Below are 19,846 nucleotides of genomic sequence, written 5' to 3'. Positions count from 1 at the left end.
AACTCCAAGAGCAATCAACCAAGGCCTCTATCAACCCAATTCCATCAAGAGCAAAGGCCCAATTGAAGGCTTGAAGACCATTTGAAGAAAGTGTATAAATAGAATAGGATTTAAGTTTTCGGAGAGCTTTTCTTTTCGGTTTTGATTAGTGCACTTAGTAGAGAGCTCATTTTATATTTTTTGGCATTGTTGTTTAATTCAAGAGAATTTGGGAGGAGAATTGATCTCTCTTCTTCCTTGTTCTTGCCCAGCACTCTTTACTTTCCTTGTCTTGGATCTTGGGTTGGAGAATTGAAGGAAATCTGTTTCAATCTCATCCTGAGATCTCTCTGTTTCATTTTACTGCACAATTGAATTTCCATTTTGGTTAATTGCTTCTGTCTTCTACTTATTCTGCAATTTATAGTTTACAATTCCTTCGTTCTTGTTGGATCTAGGAAGGCATTGAGATCTAGACTTGGTTATCTAGTCTCTTGAGTCCTGAGATCTAAATTCTCATTTTACTTTCTCTGTTTAACGCTTTTCATGCTCATTTACAATTCTGTTTTTAGATCCGGTTCAATTCAAGTTATCTTCTATTCCTCTGCTTGTTAAATTTTACTTTCCCTTGTTTAATTTCTGCAAATCCAATTTCCTTTACAATTCAAGCCATTTACATTTCTTGCAATTTAAGATTCTGCAATTTACATTTCTTGCGTTCTAAGTTTCTGCCATTTAATTTCTTGTTCTTTAAGATTCAGCACTTTAAATTTCAGTTCTCTTTAAATTCAATGCAACTTACCCATTCCCTTTACTTTCCATGCAATCTAAATTCTGCAAATCACAAATCACTCAACCAAATCTTGATTCGCTTGACTAAATCAACCACTAAACTAAAATTGCTCAATCCTTCAATCCTTGTGGGATCGACCTCACTCCCGTGAGTTATTATTACTTGATGCGACCTGGTGCACTTGCCGGTTAGATTTGTGTGTTTGGAATTCGTTTTTCGTTTTCCAAAAACACACATCAAGTTTTTGGCGCCGTTGCCGGGGATTGAATAGATTGACAATGATTAAGTAAAGTGGAGATCTAGATCAAGCATTTTTTCTTTTCTGTCCTTTAATTTTCAATTAACCCGCTAACTGTTTGAATTTTTGCTTAAGCTAACTAAAACTTCATTCTAGCAGTAGATTGAAGTGTCACTGATTTGTGTGTTCCTTATGTTCAGGGGTTGACACCCTCCTAGCTCAAAAGAAGATAATGCAGGAGCAGATTCAATAACAATTTGAGCAGATGGCTAAAAAGATTGATAGTTTACAAGTTGCAGCAGTGAATACAAGCCAACCATCAACCACATGGGGGCAAAATAAAGAAAACCAAGAAGATCAGCAGCAGGAACAACCTCAATATGTGCACAACCAAGTTTCAGGCCAAAATGAGGTTTATGGTGACACCTACAATCCATCCTGGAAGAACCATCCAAATCTCAGATAGGGAGATAACCACACCCACAGCCAGCAACCGTGGCAGAAAAACTCAAACCAAAACAACTCAAGAAACACAACTTACTCAAACCACGACCAGCAAAACGCTAATAATAATCAATACAAGAAACCACAAAATACATATCAACCACCCCACCACAATCCACAAACTCATCAAAATAGCATTTCCGCACCAACATCTAACCCCCAAAACTACCACACTACCCCTACAAATAACTTCCAGCAACCACATTCCACCCCCATCATACCACCAATAGACCATCATGAAAGTAGAATTTCAAGTCTTGAGGCAGCCATACAAGCAATTGCTCAGTCCGCTCAGAGCTTGGTCAAAATGCAAGAGAGAAATGAAGCTACCATGAAGAGCCTTAAACGACAAGTGGGACAATTGGCCAAACAAGCTGAACGGCCAACCAATGTTCTCCCAAGTGATACAATCTCCAATCCAAAGGACAAAGGAAAAGCTACAGTGTGGGAGGAGTGCAAAGCAATCATAGTGGGACAACCTGAGGTAATTTTCTTTTCATAGCTTTTTCAATAAAAATGTTGAATAATTAAGTATGTATTGCAAGGAGCTAAGTTTGGTGTTGCACACCAAAACAATTTAAGGGAGAATGAAGGATTCTAAGTTTGGTGTTCCACCAAAATCTCATTTAAAAGCACATTCTCACCTTCTGCACAAAGGGTTACTAGCTCCAAGCAATCTGATAAATCATTAAATCATTGTCTGTTTCTAGTTTTTAGTTTTATTACTTTTAGCAAAGACTTAGGCTTTCACATATGGTTATTTTAATACATAAGAAACATGGCAAGGGGCTAAGTTTGGTGTTCACACACCAAAGTGAGTTCAAACGCCTACAAGAAAGTCTTGCACACTAACCAGTCATCTAAGGGCTTGAGAAACAAGCAACTTCCATTAACACTGCAGGAATTCAATCACTCTCTTGGGAGGACTACACACCATTGGCTTAGAGAAAGAAGAAGAAGCCACCAAGAGGTTGTATTGTCACTTAACTCCATCAGCATTGAATTGCTCTAAATTGGAAGTGTGAATATACCCATCTTAACAGTAACTGTTAGTTTAATAGTCTTTGCATTATGTGTGTTTCTCTTAAAATAAGTAAGCTATCCTATTGTTCTTCTCCAAACTCCAAGAGCAATCAACCAAGGCCTCTATCAACCCAATTCCATCAAGAGCAAAGGCCCAATTGAAGGTTTGAAGACCATTTGAAGAAAGTGTATAAATAGAATAGGATTTAAGTTTTTGGAGAGCTTTTCTTTTCGGTTTTGATTAGTGCACTTAGTAGAGAGCTCATTTTATATTTTTTGGCATTGTTGTTTAATTCAAGAGAATTTGGGAGGAGAATCGATCTCTCTTCTTCCTTCTTCTTGCCCAGCACTCTTTACTTTCCTTGTCTTGGATCTTGGGTTGGAGAATTGAAGGAAATCTGTTTCAATCTCATCCTGAGATTTCTCTGTTTCATTTTACTGCACGTGGGATCGACCTCACTCCCGTGAGTTATTATTACTTGATGCGACCCGGTGCACTTGCCGGTTAGATTTGTGTGTTTGGAATTCGTTTTTTGTTTTCCAAAAACACACATCATATACCGAGCTATGCTCTCAGTAGAGGGTGCTCTCAGCGAATTCCAACCCCCTCCTCATTTTCCAAAAATGACGTTCCAACCAGCCGACTTCAATATAAATGCCATTAACCTAGATGACCCAGTTGTCATTTCTATCCAATCGGGAGATCTATTTGTACGTAAGGTATTGCTTGACCCTGGAAGAAGTGCCAACGTCCATTTTTATTCTACATTCCAGAAAATTAAGCTGAGCAATAACATACTCCAACCATCCACTAGAGAGTTAGTGGGATTCTCAAGTGAACGTGTACCGGTATTAAGACTTGTGTGGTTACAAACCACACTGGGTGAGCATCCTTTAACCAAAACTTTCGATATTCAATATCTTGTTGTTGATTGTTTCAGTCCTTATAATTTAATACTTGGCCGACCTTTTTTGAATACGTTCATTGCTATAGTATCTACAATTCATCTGTGTGTCAAGTTTTCTGTGCAGGACGACCTCATTGCAACTGTTCACAGTAACCATTGTGAAGCTCGACATTGCTACAACACCAGTTTGAAAACACCAACTTTAAACCGAGCTATAAGCGCACAAATAAATGTTGTCCACAATTCAGCTGACCTCCCAGCATTAGCCAACCTTGATTCAAGAGTCGAGCTTCTTGAAAGACCAACACCAATGAAGGAATTATAAAAGATCTATTTAACTAACGATTCAAATAAATTCACTTGTGTAGGTACAACTCTGAACCCATATGAGAAATATACACTTCAATATTTCTTACAGCAAAACAGAGACCTATTTGCATAGATCCCTGCTGACATGCCTAGGATTCATCCCTCAATCATTTCTCACAAATTGGCACTGAATCCATCTGTCTGACCTATAACTCATAAGAAACGCAACCTTGGCGTTGAGAAAAAAACATGCATCATTGGAAGAGACTAAAAATCTCATAAACGCCGGCTTCATACAAGAAATTAGATTCACAACTTGGTTGGCAAATGTTCTCATGGTAAATATATATATATATATATAATGGTAAATGGCGCATGTGTGTTGATTTTACCGATCTAAACAAAGCATGTCCAAAGGATGCATATCCTTTACCATCTATTGATTCTTTAGTTGATAATACCTCAGGTTTTGAAACACTAAGTTTTATGGATGCATACTCTAGGTACAACCAGATCTTGATGCATCCCTTTAATTAGGATAAAACTGTCTTTATAACTGAATATGATAATTATTACTATAAAGTTATGCCTTTTGGCCTTAAGAATGCAGGGGCTACTTACCAACACCTTATGGATAAGGTGTTTGCTAACCAAATTGGTCGGAACATGGAGATCTACGTTGATGATATGGTGGCAAAAACAAAGCTCGGCAACAAACATGTCAACGACCTCACTGAAATCTTTAATCAAATCAGACAGTATAACATGCGACTAAATCCGGAGAAATGCGCCTTTGGTATTCAAGGAGGCAAATTTTTAGGCTTTTTTCTTACAAGTCGAGGTATAGAGGCTAATCTTGACAAGTGCTGAGCTATATTGGAGATGAAAAGTCCACAAACTATAAAAGAGGTACAACGTTTAACAGGAAGACTCGCTACCTTATCAAATTTTTTACCGTGTTTAGCTTCTAAATCTTTTTGCTTTTTTCAAACACTGAAAAGGAAAAACAACTTCAATTAGAATGATGAATGTGAAAACTCCTTTTCAAATCTAAAAGCTACCCTTTCAAAACCCCAATTTTACAAAAAAATTAATTATGGGGAGGAACTTTATCTTTATCTATCTATTACTGATTAGGCTATAAACTCTGTTCTTGTTATAGAAAGAGAAAAAATGTAAAGATCTATTTACTTTGTAAGCAAATCACTACAGCATGCCGAGTTTCGTTATCCAAAGATAGAGAAGCTCGTTCTAACCTTGATATTCTCAACTAGACGCCTCTAACCATATTTTCAGAGTCATGTCATCAATGTCCGAACTTAATAACTATTACGACAAATTCTCAATGAACCAGAACTAACTGGCCCATTTATAAAATTGTTAGTTAAGCTTTTTAAATTTGACATCAGATATCAAAATAAAAGACCAATCAAATAATAATATTTAACAGATTTCGTTCTCGAATTCACTGCTCTCAATTTGAACGAGCATTCCATTGACTGGATTTTTTATATGGATAGCGCTTCTACTCCACAAGGATGTGGAATAAACATAAATGATTTCTAGGCTTTTCAGATAAATCATTACTCTTCTCTAGTCCTACAATAGTATTATATTGGTTTAAATTTCTATCCTAAACAAGCAATAATTTTATAAAATAACTTTTTTTAAATATAGATTTGTTTCACTATAATTAAATTGAGTTCATAAATCTATGGATTTCTTCTCACAACATGACGTGCCATTGTTAGAACCAAACACACAAAGATAAAAAATAGAGAAAAGGACAAATAGGTCCCTGACCTTTTGTCCCGCGGATATTTTTGTCCCTAACTATTGAAAAATACTTTTAAGTCTCTGACCTTCACAAAATTTGGACGGATCAGTCCCTCTGTCCAAAACGTTCCTAGAAACCTTCGGTATATATATTGCTTGGTAGCTATTAGAGTAAATTTCCATAATAGTCCCTGAAATTTGCATGAATACTCAATGTAGTCCTCAAGATTATGATTTTTTCATAGTAGTCCTCTAGATAGAGTTTCGAGTACTCATAATAGTCCCTAAGCATATTTATAGTGATGAGTCATCACCAGAATGCTTATGTGGCATCATTTTGTCACGCTGGATAGGTCCAACAACTAGTTTAGCTGGCTCGTTTTCAATTTATACCCACATTGGTCCCTCCCTCTATATTTAACCCTAAATTCCCATATCGTTATTGGAACGAGATCTACGTTGATGATATGGTGGCAAAAACAAAGCTCGGCAACAAACATGTCAACGACCTCACTGAAATCTTTAATCAAATCAGACAGTATAACATGCGACTAAATCCGGAGAAATGCGCCTTTGGTATTCAAGGAGGCAAATTTTTAGGCTTTTTTCTTACAAGTCGAGGTATAGAGGCTAATCTTGACAAGTGCTGAGCTATATTGGAGATGAAAAGTCCACAAACTATAAAAGAGGTACAACGTTTAACAGGAAGACTCGCTACCTTATCAAATTTTTTACCGTGTTTAGCTTCTAAATCTTTTTGCTTTTTTCAAACACTGAAAAGGAAAAACAACTTCAATTAGAATGATGAATGTGAAAACTCCTTTTCAAATCTAAAAGCTACCCTTTCAAAACCCCAATTTTACAAAAAAATTAATTATGGGGAGGAACTTTATCTTTATCTATCTATTACTGATTAGGCTATAAACTCTGTTCTTGTTATAGAAAGAGAAAAAATGTAAAGATCTATTTACTTTGTAAGCAAATCACTACAGCATGCCGAGTTTCGTTATCCAAAGATAGAGAAGCTCGTTCTAACCTTGATATTCTCAACTAGACGCCTCTAACCATATTTTCAGAGTCATGTCATCAATGTCCGAACTTAATAACTATTACGACAAATTCTCAATGAACCAGAACTAACTGGCCCATTTATAAAATTGTTAGTTAAGCTTTTTAAATTTGACATCAGATATCAAAATAAAAGACCAATCAAATAATAATATTTAACAGATTTCGTTCTCGAATTCACTGCTCTCAATTTGAACGAGCATTCCATTGACTGGATTTTTTATATGGATAGCGCTTCTACTCCACAAGGATGTGGAATAAACATAAATGATTTCTAGGCTTTTCAGATAAATCATTACTCTTCTCTAGTCCTACAATAGTATTATATTGGTTTAAATTTCTATCCTAAACAAGCAATAATTTTATAAAATAACTTTTTTTAAATATAGATTTGTTTCACTATAATTAAATTGAGTTCATAAATCTATGGATTTCTTCTCACAACATGACGTGCCATTGTTAGAACCAAACACACAAAGATAAAAAATAGAGAAAAGGACAAATAGGTCCCTGACCTTTTGTCCCGCGGATATTTTTGTCCCTAACTATTGAAAAATACTTTTAAGTCTCTGACCTTCACAAAATTTGGACGGATCAGTCCCTCTGTCCAAAACGTTCCTAGAAACCTTCGGTATATATATTGCTTGGTAGCTATTAGAGTAAATTTCCATAATAGTCCCTGAAATTTGCATGAATACTCAATGTAGTCCTCAAGATTATGATTTTTTCATAGTAGTCCTCTAGATAGAGTTTCGAGTACTCATAATAGTCCCTAAGCATAATGAGTCATCAGAGTCATCACCAGAATGCTTATGTGGCATCATTTTGTCACGCTGGATAGGTCCAACAACTAGTTTAGCTGGCTCGTTTTCCCACATTGGTCTTTCCCTGTTTGCATTGCCGCCAAGTTAAAAGGGATAAAGCTTGTGATCCATGACTAGAACTATGCTTCTGGTTTGGCCAACTATGTTCTTGTCTTGTTTGCTAATGCCATCTTCGTGGCTTTCAACTCAACTGCTGATAGCTTTCCGAGGAAGAAGTGCGTGGTGTGCGAGAATCCGGTGAGGTTGTCGCTGAGGAACAAAGTTTCAAAGGCGGCAGCAAAGTCGCATTTCTTTCCAGGGTATAGGAAGACGAGTGAGTGTAAAGCAAAGGTTTTGGTGGTTCTTGGAGGGTCTTATGGCGCAAATGTTGTCAACATTGCAATGCTAAATTTGTATTATCAGATGCTGAGGCAGAATAGTTGCTTGTACATTATATGGCAAATTGGGGTCGAATCATATGATAAAATGGACAATCTTGTTAAGAATCATCCCCGCTTGTATATGGCACCGTAAGTCTTTTATCCTAAACCTTTAAATATTTAACAAATTATACATGTGATTGTTTTTACATAGGCATTGTCAAAACTGAGGAAATTCTCAGAGACTTGGTCCAGAAAATTTTTTCCAAAATAAGAAGACTGGTTCTAGATGGCCTGGAAAGCATGAGGAGCGATAAGCTGAAGTTGATTATCAAGGACATGTTGCAAAGGAGGAGGTACTTGGTGATATTTGATGATGTCTGGCATATGCATGAATGGGAAGCTATCAAATATTGGTAATTTGAAGGTTAGGCATCAGGAATCTCAGAGACTAGGAGTTGTTGGAAAAGAAGATTAGAGATCTGGACTTTGAAATTTATGGTTAAATATAGAAAATGGGACCAATGTGGGTATAAATTGGAAACGAGCCAGCTAAGCTAGTTGTTAGATCCATCTAACGTGGCAAAACGACGCCACGTAAGCACTCCGGTAATGACTCATCACTAAAAATATGTCCAGGGACCATTATGAGTGCTCGAATCTCTATTTAAAAGATTACTATTGAAAAATCAAGATCTTAAGAACTACATTGAATATTCACGCAAATCTCAAAAACTATTACGGGGATTTCCTCGCGGCTATTATTATAATGATTACGGTTACGGTACCTATATAATTTTTTGTCACACTTAAACAATGTAAAGTTTGTTTTGGTGAAAATTTCGGACAATAAAAAATCGGTGAAAGTAGTATATTTTTTGGTGTTCCGCAAACGTTATTCCATACTCTAATTTTTTTACTTAATTTATTTACCAAAACCATGGAAGATAAGGCACACACTTTTATCACATCGGGAAATATTTAGTTATTTACTCTTTAGTTTTGCTACACATACAGTACTTTTATATATGATGTATTGCTGTACACTCAGTCGTTATTCTATACTCAATAATCACTTTATGCCTTCTTTGAAGTTAACCTTGGCATTTTGCTATTTCATTTGGTCAATATTAGGGGTGTGCATGGGTCGGATGAAACCGGGTTTGATGTGACCCAGACCCGACCCGAAATATATACCGGGCCTATTTATTAGACCCGAACCCGACCCTAGACCCGATGAAACCTATACACTTTCGGGCCACGATTATACCGGGTAAAAATCGGCTATTTATTAGCCCCGAACCCGACCCTAGACCCGATGAAACCTATACACTTTCGGGCCACGATTATACCGGGTAAAAATCGGGTGAAAACCGGGCCGTTAACATTATATTACCTTGATACCTTCTTGTAAGTTAGCATGTAAAAATATCCAAATTTCCAAGACTCCAACCATTATTTGACATGGTAAAATTCACTTAGAAAAATATAATAAGAAGTAACTCTTCTCTAAAATTAAAGTATAACCATAATCAATACTAATATTGCCTAATAACACCAAATATTTAAATCAATACAAATAACACAAAATTATGCATTAGTCTAAAGTCTTATGCATTTTAAGCAGGGGGTGAAGTCTCTTTGTCTTCAGAGTGACGGTGAATTGCTTTTCGGAGTTTTTGAGTTTTAGATGTGGGGTCTTGACGTTTTTTGACTTCTCTTCTTCTATTTTGAATGTGTTTACTAAATCATTAAATGATTTAACATTTAATTTAGAATTTTAAAAGTTAAATTTCAAACTTTTGAGTAATTTAAATTTATGACGTGTATTTAAATGATAATGTATTATTATATTAAATATATTAAATTTGAAACAGAAATTTAAAATTTAAATTTTAAATTTTAGTTTGATTTAATTTGTATTTTAAATATAGATTTAATTTTTAAAGACACTAAATCTATTTACAACTTTTTAGATGTGTTTGTTTTAGTTTTTTTGAATTATTGTAAAAAATGGCTTAATATTGTAACATTGTTAAAGGATACCTAGTTGAAGTGTAAATGAAAACGTAGAACTAGAATTATGATCAATCAAATCATCCTCTGATATGATTAAAAAGTCAACGTGAACTAAAAAAGGACCTCGTGTTCGGTAAGAACGTCATCCTCCTCCAATTCTTTCTTTTCCTATCTTTCGACGATCTGATTTGATTGATAGATAGATTTGAATGCAACTGGCACGAAATAAAATCAGATTTCAGAATAGAAGAAGAAATGAGTGGTGGTGGTCCAATACTTCCGGTATCAGTCGCCTCCAGAAACATGTTAGACTCACATTGATTTTCTACAAACCATTTCTTAGGCACTTGCTTCTCTGCTTTCTTTTTTCAACTTCAAATTCAACCATGGCCACCACCACCAAACTCCTCGCACCTATTCTCACTTGGCAAGTCTCTCAACACAGGAGGACCCTTCAAGTCTCACGCTGCTTATCCCTGAATCTCGCCGCCGAGGACAACAACCTTCGAGTGGTCTTCGCCGCCGGCGGCACCGGCAGCCACGTGTACCCTGCAGTGGCCATCGCGGATGAACTCAAACTTGCCAACCCTTCAACGGAGTTCCTCTTCATTGGCACTCCAAACAGCGTGGAAAGCGCTGCAGTGCCTTGTGCAGGGTACAGCTTCGCCTCGGTGCCTTCGGTGAGGTTTAGTCGGCCCTTCATCGCCCCTCACAACCTCTTCTTCTTCCCTTACCGTTTGTTAAGATCCCTCATCCATTGCTTTCACCGTTTGCGTGATTTCAAGCCCCATATCGTTGTTGGAACTGGCGGCCATGTGTCTTTCCCTGTTTGCATTGCCGCCAAGTTAAAAGGGATAAAGCTTGTGATCCATGACTAGAACTATGCTTCTGGTTTGGCCAACTATGTTCTTGTCTTGTTTGCTAATGCCATCTTCGTGGCTTTCAACTCAACTGCTGATAGCTTTCCGAGGAAGAAGTGCGTGGTGTGCGAGAATCCGGTGAGGTTGTCGCTGAGGAACAAAGTTTCAAAGGCGGCAGCAAAGTCGCATTTCTTTCCAGGGTATAGGAAGACGAGTGAGTGTAAAGCAAAGGTTTTGGTGGTTCTTGGAGGGTCTTATGGCGCAAATGTTGTCAACATTGCAATGCTAAATTTGTATTATCAGATGCTGAGGCAGAATAGTTGCTTGTACATTATATGGCAAATTGGGGTCGAATCATATGATAAAATGGACAATCTTGTTAAGAATCATCCCCGCTTGTATATGGCACCGTAAGTCTTTTATCCTAAACCTTTAAATATTTAACAAATTATACATGTGATTGTTTTTACATAGGCATTGTCAAAACTGAGGAAATTCTCAGAGACTTGGTCCAGAAAATTTTTTCCAAAATAAGAAGACTGGTTCTAGATGGCCTGGAAAGCATGAGGAGCGATAAGCTGAAGTTGATTATCAAGGACATGTTGCAAAGGAGGAGGTACTTGGTGATATTTGATGATGTCTGGCATATGCATGAATGGGAAGCTATCAAATATTGGTAATTTGAAGGTTAGGCATCAGGAATCTCAGAGACTAGGAGTTGTTGGAAAAGAAGATTAGAGATCTGGACTTTGAAATTTATGGTTAAATATAGAAAATGGGACCAATGTGGGTATAAATTGGAAACGAGCCAGCTAAGCTAGTTGTTAGATCCATCTAACGTGGCAAAACGACGCCACGTAAGCACTCCGGTAATGACTCATCACTAAAAATATGTCCAGGGACCATTATGAGTGCTCGAATCTCTATTTAAAAGATTACTATTGAAAAATCAAGATCTTAAGAACTACATTGAATATTCACGCAAATCTCAAAAACTATTACGGGGATTTCCTCGCGGCTATTATTATAATGATTACGGTTACGGTACCTATATAATTTTTTGTCACACTTAAACAATGTAAAGTTTGTTTTGGTGAAAATTTCGGACAATAAAAAATCGGTGAAAGTAGTATATTTTTTGGTGTTCCGCAAACGTTATTCCATACTCTAATTTTTTTACTTAATTTATTTACCAAAACCATGGAAGATAAGGCACACACTTTTATCACATCGGGAAATATTTATTTATTTACTCTTTAGTTTTGCTACACATACAGTACTTTTATATATGATGTATTGCTGTACACTCAGTCGTTATTCTATACTCAATAATCACTTTATGCCTTCTTTGAAGTTAACCTTGGCATTTTGCTATTTCATTTGGTCAATATTAGGGGTGTGCATGGGTCGGATGAAACCGGGTTTGATGTGACCCAGACCCGACCCGAAATATATACCGGGCCTATTTGTTAGACCCGAACCCGACCCTAGACCCGATGAAACCTATACACTTTCGGGCCACGATTATACCGGGTAAAAATCGGGTGAAAACCGGGCCGTTAACATTATATTACCTTGATACCTTCTTGTAAGTTAGCATGTAAAAATATCCAAATTTCCAAGACTCCAACCATTATTTGACATGGTAAAATTCACTTAGAAAAATATAATAAGAAGTAACTCTTCTCTAAAATTAAAGTATAACCATAATCAATACTAATATTGCCTAATAACACCAAATATTTAAATCAATACAAATAACACAAAATTATGCATTAGTCTAAAGTCTTATGCATTTTAAGCATAAAATATTAACTTATAGTATTATATATAATGACTAATAACACAAATATTAAGGTTTATAATACTTAAATTTCACATAATAATAACCATCATCCATCACTAATAACACAAAATATTAATTGTGTATGATGACCGGGGCACCGGGCCGATTTCGGGTGACCCGAGCTATGGCCCGGACCCGACCCGAAATAATGACCGGGTCTACTTTTGAGACCCATACCCGGCCCTAGACCCGATGAAATCACATCAAATTAGCCCCTAAAGTGTTCGAGACCGGGCCGGATCTTCGGGCCGGGCCGGGCCATGCACACCCCTAGTCAATATGAAATTCTCTAATCAAATGGTACGCGTAAGGATTAATTTTTATAAATCCTGATGTTCTTGGCAAACCATCAATTTTCTTTTAAGATAATAATCAAAGCGGCATGGTACAAAAGATGCAAACCAGGGATATAGTATGAATATTACTAAAGAATAAAAAGCTCTGTCCAGTAAAATTTAAAAAACAAAAAAACAAAAAAACAAAAAAATAAAACAAAACTTTCTCCAATACATAGACAGATAGATTGTCACCCTTCCATAAGTAAAAAGAATACAAAACCATCATTTAATTGTATAAAAAGGATTAAATAACTATTTTCAACTTTTAACATATGCATTTGAGTTTGGCCTTCCTTGACAAGTAATTTGGCACAAGTGCCTTGACCTACTATGGCCAAAACATGGGTCATATCTTATTCAGCTAATTCTCTCAACTACGTAGGAACAACAATAGATTTATTCTTAGACCCAACATGAACCTTCCATTATATATACCTCATACAATCTCCAATAGTAGCACAACATCATTCTAAACATTTCAGTAAGCAATTTGAACTGCTTCTTCCTATTATCACCATGGTTGCCAACATCCAATTCCATCATATTACTCTAGCTTTGATCCTCTGCTCGGCATTATTGGCTTTTCAAGTCACATCGCGCACTCTACAAGATGCGAGCATGTATGAGAGGCACGAGCAATGGATGGCTCGCTACGGCAAAGTCTACAAAGACCTCCAAGAAAGGGAGAAGCGATTCAAGATATTCAAGGAAAATGTGAACTACATTGAAGCTTCTAACAATGCCGGGGACAAAGCTTACAAGCTAGGCATTAATCAATTTGCTGACCTCACAAATGAAGAGTTCACATCATCCAGAAATGGATTCAAGAGCCACATGAGTCCCTCAATTGAACGGACCACTTTTAAGTATGCAAATGTCACTGCAGTACCAAACACTGTGGATTGGAGACAAAAAGGAGCAGTGACTCCCATCAAGAACCAACAACAATGTGGTAAGTTTTCTAATATTTCATTCAATCTCACAAAGTGACCCATCAAACTCTTCTTCCTCCTTTTGAATTTATAACTCACTTAATTTGTCTTGTAGGATGTTGCTGGGCATTTTCTGCTGTTGCAGCAACCGAGGGAATCAACAAACTGAAGTCTGGAACTTTGATTTCTTTATCCGAACAAGAACTTGTGGATTGCGACACTAAAGGTATCGACCAAGGTTGCGAGGGCGGCCTAATGGACGATGCATTCAAATTCATTATTCAAAATGGCGGACTAACGACTGAGGCCAAGTACCCTTATAAAGGTGTTGATGGAAAATGCAATACAAAAGCATCAGCCAACCATGCAGCTACCATTACTGGCTACGAAGATGTCCCCGCCAACAACGAGCAAGCACTGAAAAATGCAGTCGCTAATCAACCTGTTTCTGTGGCCATTGATGCTAGTGGCTCTGATTTCCAGTTCTATAAGGGTGGTGTCTTCACTGGAAGCTGTGGAACTGAGTTAGATCATGGTGTCACTGCTGTGGGTTATGGAGTCAGTGACGATGGAACAAAATATTGGTTAGTTAAGAACTCATGGGGAACTGAATGGGGCGAAGAAGGATATATCAGAATGCAAAGGGATGTAGACGCCACAGAAGGACTTTGTGGCATAGCAATGCAAGCTTCTTACCCAACTGCTTAGAAACCAAACTTGATTCTTCTTTTCCTATACATACCTAAACTTTTTACTTCTACGTACATATATATATACATACATGTGGCATATATTGTGGTTTCTTTGACCAGTTGTAATTTGTTCTCTACCTGTCAATTATGAAAATATGGAGAAAATCATTTGGTTTCCCTATAAAAAATCTCCATTTTATATTTATATTAAAAAATTTAACACATTATCTACACTAAAGATCACCGCAAGTCAATTCGGTTATCTATATGGAATAAAGCTCTAAGAAATGTTATTGGACTGATGCCATGATACCAACAAATAACACTCCACATACTTGTGAACATAACTTATCAGCTCATTTATAGTACGATATTACCTAATACGCAACATTCCTCATCCGCAAAATCCTTAAAACTGGAGAGAATTAATACAGATGTTCCATACTAGCACTCAAACAAAATCCACTCACTACCAGGATACAGGCTATTCTGAGCATTCTGAAATTGAATCAGCTCAAGAAAAAGCATCCACTGCTTGATGTTCTAGTTTCCAGACTGGCGCAACTCAGGACGGACAAAATCCGCATCTGGTGGAACTGAAATATCCACAGTAGGCCTCAGTTCAGCACATACTTCAATGGCTCCATGGACTGGATCTGACAAGAAGTTGCTGATCAGGTCCCGGTTAGTAGGCGCACCACTGTCTACTGCCACCAAGGCCTGCTGGGTTAGGATGTAATCGAATCTAGGAGCCCATTTCCTTGAACCCAACCTTGCTGTGGTTGAACAGTTATCAACCATGAAAGATACACCCCGAGCATGCATGAAAGGGTTCAATGAATCAACAGACTCAATGACACTCTCATTGATGATTTCAGAGTAGGAATGCCCTTTCTTCCTCAAGATCTCAATCTGCAAATTTTTGTAATCATAAATTTAAGAAGCAAAGACACAAACTTTTGGTCTAATTCTCTACCCCATTCCCCAAGCAAAGATAATCAAGAAAAAATTAACACGAGGGATTCTTAAGACCCCAATAAAACTACATCCTTCGACAGTATGTGAAATATGGGCATTGTGCATATCAACCCCAAAAAAGCTAGCTAGAACAAGTACACAAACCTGAGCCATCATCAATGCCACATATACACCAGCAGTAAATGGATATAATGGCCCTAGATCACCTGCTGGCCTTGTAGATCGGACACGCTGCCCAACTTTCCACATGCGGGTCTGATCAATTTTGCCCATGGGAAAGGCAGGTAGACCCTCTTTCTCCTGTAAAACAACCATAATTAAACTTTTGTTGCATAAAGCGAGGTAAATGGAATAAATTACCATTTCGGATCATGAAAGATTTGATTGCTGATAATTATAACCATGAAAGACGTAAAGTAGAATAACTCAATACTCATCAAAGGATGGGTTAGTTCGACAAAACTACCCAATGAACTACTCATTTTGGATAATTTTGTCGAACTAACCCAATCTTTGACGAGTATCGAGTAAAGTTAGTTTACATTTTTCATGGTTAGAATTGCTAGTGCTCAAATCTTTCATGGTCAGAAATGGTAGTTTCCTCGAAGTAAATGTGCACTTACATAAAAGCGACGCCCAGCCAAAACAACACTGCGAATCTCGCTACAACTAGCTACATCCTCGTAGCACTCGTACAAAATCTCCATGCAGGGATAATATGACGCACTATATGCCGTCTCGAATTCTCTTTTTTCATCTTCAGATAAAGAATTGTATACAGCCAACATGCCCTGTCCAAGACAAAAAGGGCAAAACGGTCATGTCACAATGCATAAGCGCACTTCAGATGCTCAAAAAATCCAGCAAACAAGAAATCAATTCTAAATGATGAATAAAAAAGAAGAGAACCTTAGTTGATATGATTTTAGATATGATTCCTGTTATGGACTCAACAGTGTTCTTATAAGCCAGATCTTCACTCATTCCATTTTCAGTGTACCTCCTAAACAAGGACTCCACAATTCCATGAACAGCACCAAGTAAAATGCCTATAAGTGAAAGGATAAATTAGATAGACAATCTTCAAGGAAAAATCAAGGTGCTGGACGAAGATATTCTCACCTCTCTCTCCAAATATGTCACTCCTGTATTCCATCTCCAATGTAGTCGCAAATGTGAAGGGAGAACCAAGGGCAACAGACCATGCCAAAGCAATATCAGTAGCCCGGCCATCGACATCCTATGTGCAAAGATAATTGGCTCACCCCATTAAAAAATATTTTTTTTGGGGGGGGGGGAGATACCGAATGAGAAAGATATATACCTGGTGGACTGCAAAACTTGAATTAATTCCAGCACCATTTATCTCTTTGCCTTGAACATAGAGCCTCCTCACTGAAGGACCCATCCCCTTTGGACATACAGCAATTACACTGAAGTGCTTGGGAAAATCAATTCCCAATGACTGTAAATGCCCAAGAAGAAACCCATGGGACAATCCAAGTATGCTGCCTGGCTTCATGTGCGAAAATATTTTTTCATAACTATCTGCCTGCAAAATGAACGAAAATATTGAAATCACTTTAGAATCAAAGTAACATAACTTATTTGCTCTTACTTGAAAATCAGGTAAGTCCATTAAAATGGTTCCTATGGTCCATATACTTATCTACTTTATACTATATAAGTAACAAATAACATGAAGTTTAGGGAATCGAAGGCGTCACATAATATAACTATAAAATTTGGGATAACACATAACACTAAATAACTTTATCATTAGAAAAGCATAGCAACAGATTAAAGAGAATAAATACAGAGAAATATAAGCAGTCCTAGCACCTAAAGAGTCCAAAATTTCTGTAGTTCTGACTTGAATCGACAAACCTGTGCAGCATCTGAAATTAAGAGCAAGACAAGATCACTGCCTGAGATAGTATCCCATATGTCACCTAGAGTTCCATTTTCCTCACTGAAACCAGCTGCCCGAGCTTCATTAAAGGAACTAGAACCTTTCCTGAGTCCAATCTGTGTTTTGTTAAATGGTACATGTTAACATAACTAGGAGTAAGAAAGAGACAAATGAGTCAAAATTATTTACAAAATTACTTCAATGTTACAGCCTATTGACTATACTTTACGACACAAGAATGAACCAAAAAAGCAATGGAACCCAGAATCACCTTAACCACTATGTCAGACTTTGCTTCAGCGAGTGAGTCCCGAAGATTCTGGGCCTGTGCAGGTCCCTGGGTAAGGTAGTGAAAAGTTAGTAATCATATTGAAATTATGAACCATGACATCATGGGTTGCAAAGGAAATGTATACACTGGATGAAGCATCCAAAAGTCCAACCGAACTCTCTAAACTTAGGAACTTCCCTAACAATAAAAGTGAAAAAAAAAAAGAAAACAAAACAACGTAATTTTCATATAGCTAATCAACTACAATACAACCAGATATTCCCGGTTTTATTTTTTATTTCTTCAGTTTTATAAAAAAAAATATGGATGTGTGATTATTGTAGTTGATGTTGTGTCGAGATAGGATTTTTTTTTTTCTTTCATTTAGACTGCTAATGATTTTCGAGGGAAGAAGAGAGAAGACAGCAATAGCGGGAAAATTGATTTTATATGATAAAGGTGTTTATGTCATTTACTCAGCTTCTTCACAACCAAACAGACCTAATACAGAACTGTCCTTACTCCTTAGTGCATGAAATGAGAAAAATTTGACACGGATTTCGTTCGCTAATTGGATTACAGAGCCCAATGATATATACACTAGTTTTATAGTTAATTAGTTATACAAGAACTCCAACAATACAACAAAAACCATGAAACCAGTAAAACCCACGTGAACTAGAAAAAGGCTAAATCCACGTTCATAAGCTTTATTTATTTTACACATTTCTGAAGAATCTTTTAATCAATAAAAAAAGAAAAAAATTTCCGCTTTGTATACCTGTGAACCCCATCCAATAACACCAATCTGCTTAATCCCCTTGAAAGCATCCGGCAACAAATGAAACAAATCTCTCCCTCCTTTCACAATGTACTGCAACAAATCAACCATAACCGCCAAAAAAGTTAATTTCTCAGTCACATAAAGAAACTTAATATAAATAATCTTTCTTCCTTCAACAAATACCCTAATTCAAAAATAAACATGAAAATTCTAAGAAATGAGAAACAGAAATGCGAAAAGAAATTAAAAAATTAACTCAACAATAAGTAAGAGAGAGACCTCATCGTGTCCAGCGAGGCTAATCTTCTCCTTCTTGAAGATAGAAGTGTTGAAATCAAGCGAGGCAGGGAGCGTAACCGCCGGCGCCGACGAAACCATTTTAGCAGCGAGGGCAGCACCGTTGACGTGGCGAGCAGCGAGGGGTCTTGGAGTGAGGTTGTTAACGGAGAATGCGAGACCGTTGAAAACGGTTGGAGTAGGGGCTTTGGTTAAGGGCTTAGCTGCTGCTAGTGCTATGGTGTTTGAAGAAGCGGCAGCAGCAGCCATTGACAAAGTTTGTAAGAAAAGCAAGCGTGCGAGAGAGCGGAGAGAGCGGAGAGATGTAATGAGGTTAGTCTTTAAACTGTTGACACGTAGTGAAGCTGGCTAACGTGCGCCCTGTTGTACTGGTTTAATGTGGGCCAAATTCTTTATTAGGTTTTGCATGTGAACCACATGTTTATCCTTACATGATATGATGGTATGATGATATTATTATATTATTTTGGCTTCTAGCTTTTGGTTATCCTTACATTGGTACAAATATAAAGTTTAGGAGTCACTGATGTTATGTGTACAAGTTTTCTTTGTACTCAAGTTTAAAGAAGTTGGTGTAAAGTCTAGTAAAAAAAATGCGTATATTTTATTGATATATTATATAAATTTTTAAAATATAATATATAAAAGTTTGTACATAACATAAATTTATTGATCTAGCATAAATATTTTTGTATATAGCACATAAATTTTTGAAATAAGATAGCACACAAATTTTTACACATAGCACACAATTTTTTACTGCAAATATATTTTTATTTGGTGAGTCAATATTCTAATTATATAATTTTCTAAAAGTTGTTCTAGTGCAAATCAAAATTTCTGTATTATAAATTAAGATTTCTGTATTGTACATCGAAATTTATGTGTTATATGAATAAATAATGGTGCATTTGGATTATAGAAGAAGAAAATAAAATTGTGTACTAGATGCAGGAAAGAATTACCGTAGAAGAATACTAAATTGAATTGAGTTATGAAAATGAACTATTAGGCTGCGTTTGTTTACAAAAATAAAATACTGAGATAGGAACATAGAGATACAAAATCTCGTTTAAAAGAGAAGACATGGACAAAGACAATGTGTCCAGAGACACTAAATTAGTGTATTTTGTGTC

General features: G+C 36.8%; 3 protein-coding genes across 3 annotated transcripts; 2 read left to right on the top strand and 1 right to left on the bottom strand.

Moving 5' to 3' along the window:
- On the top strand, positions 10,187-11,074 carry LOC107632738 (UDP-N-acetylglucosamine--N-acetylmuramyl-(pentapeptide) pyrophosphoryl-undecaprenol N-acetylglucosamine transferase-like). Its single transcript, XM_021117222.1, has 2 exons — positions 10,187-10,480; positions 10,679-11,074. Exons 1-2 carry the CDS (start codon positions 10,187-10,189, stop codon positions 11,072-11,074), a joined length of 690 nt encoding a protein of 229 aa, XP_020972881.1.
- LOC107634296 (senescence-specific cysteine protease SAG39-like) lies at positions 13,006-14,763 on the top strand. The gene is made up of 2 exons (XM_016337838.2): positions 13,006-13,796; positions 13,892-14,763. The coding sequence occupies exons 1-2, from the start codon at positions 13,361-13,363 to the stop codon at positions 14,482-14,484; spliced, it is 1,029 nt and encodes a 342-aa protein (XP_016193324.1). The 5' UTR covers positions 13,006-13,360; the 3' UTR covers positions 14,485-14,763.
- LOC107630013 (ketol-acid reductoisomerase, chloroplastic) lies at positions 14,709-19,047 on the bottom strand. Its single transcript, XM_016333007.2, has 10 exons — positions 18,693-19,047; positions 18,411-18,503; positions 17,630-17,695; positions 17,334-17,474; positions 16,771-16,998; positions 16,569-16,686; positions 16,356-16,495; positions 16,070-16,237; positions 15,591-15,746; positions 14,709-15,380 (listed from the first exon to the last, which is right to left on the bottom strand). Exons 1-10 carry the CDS (start codon positions 18,957-18,959, stop codon positions 15,012-15,014), a joined length of 1,746 nt encoding a protein of 581 aa, XP_016188493.1. The 5' UTR covers positions 18,960-19,047; the 3' UTR covers positions 14,709-15,011.

Source organism: Arachis ipaensis, chromosome B03 (assembly GCF_000816755.2).
Source record: "Arachis ipaensis cultivar K30076 chromosome B03, Araip1.1, whole genome shotgun sequence".
Lineage (NCBI taxonomy): Eukaryota > Viridiplantae > Streptophyta > Magnoliopsida > Fabales > Fabaceae > Arachis > Arachis ipaensis.
This window is presented reverse-complemented; position numbering and strand designations above follow the sequence as displayed.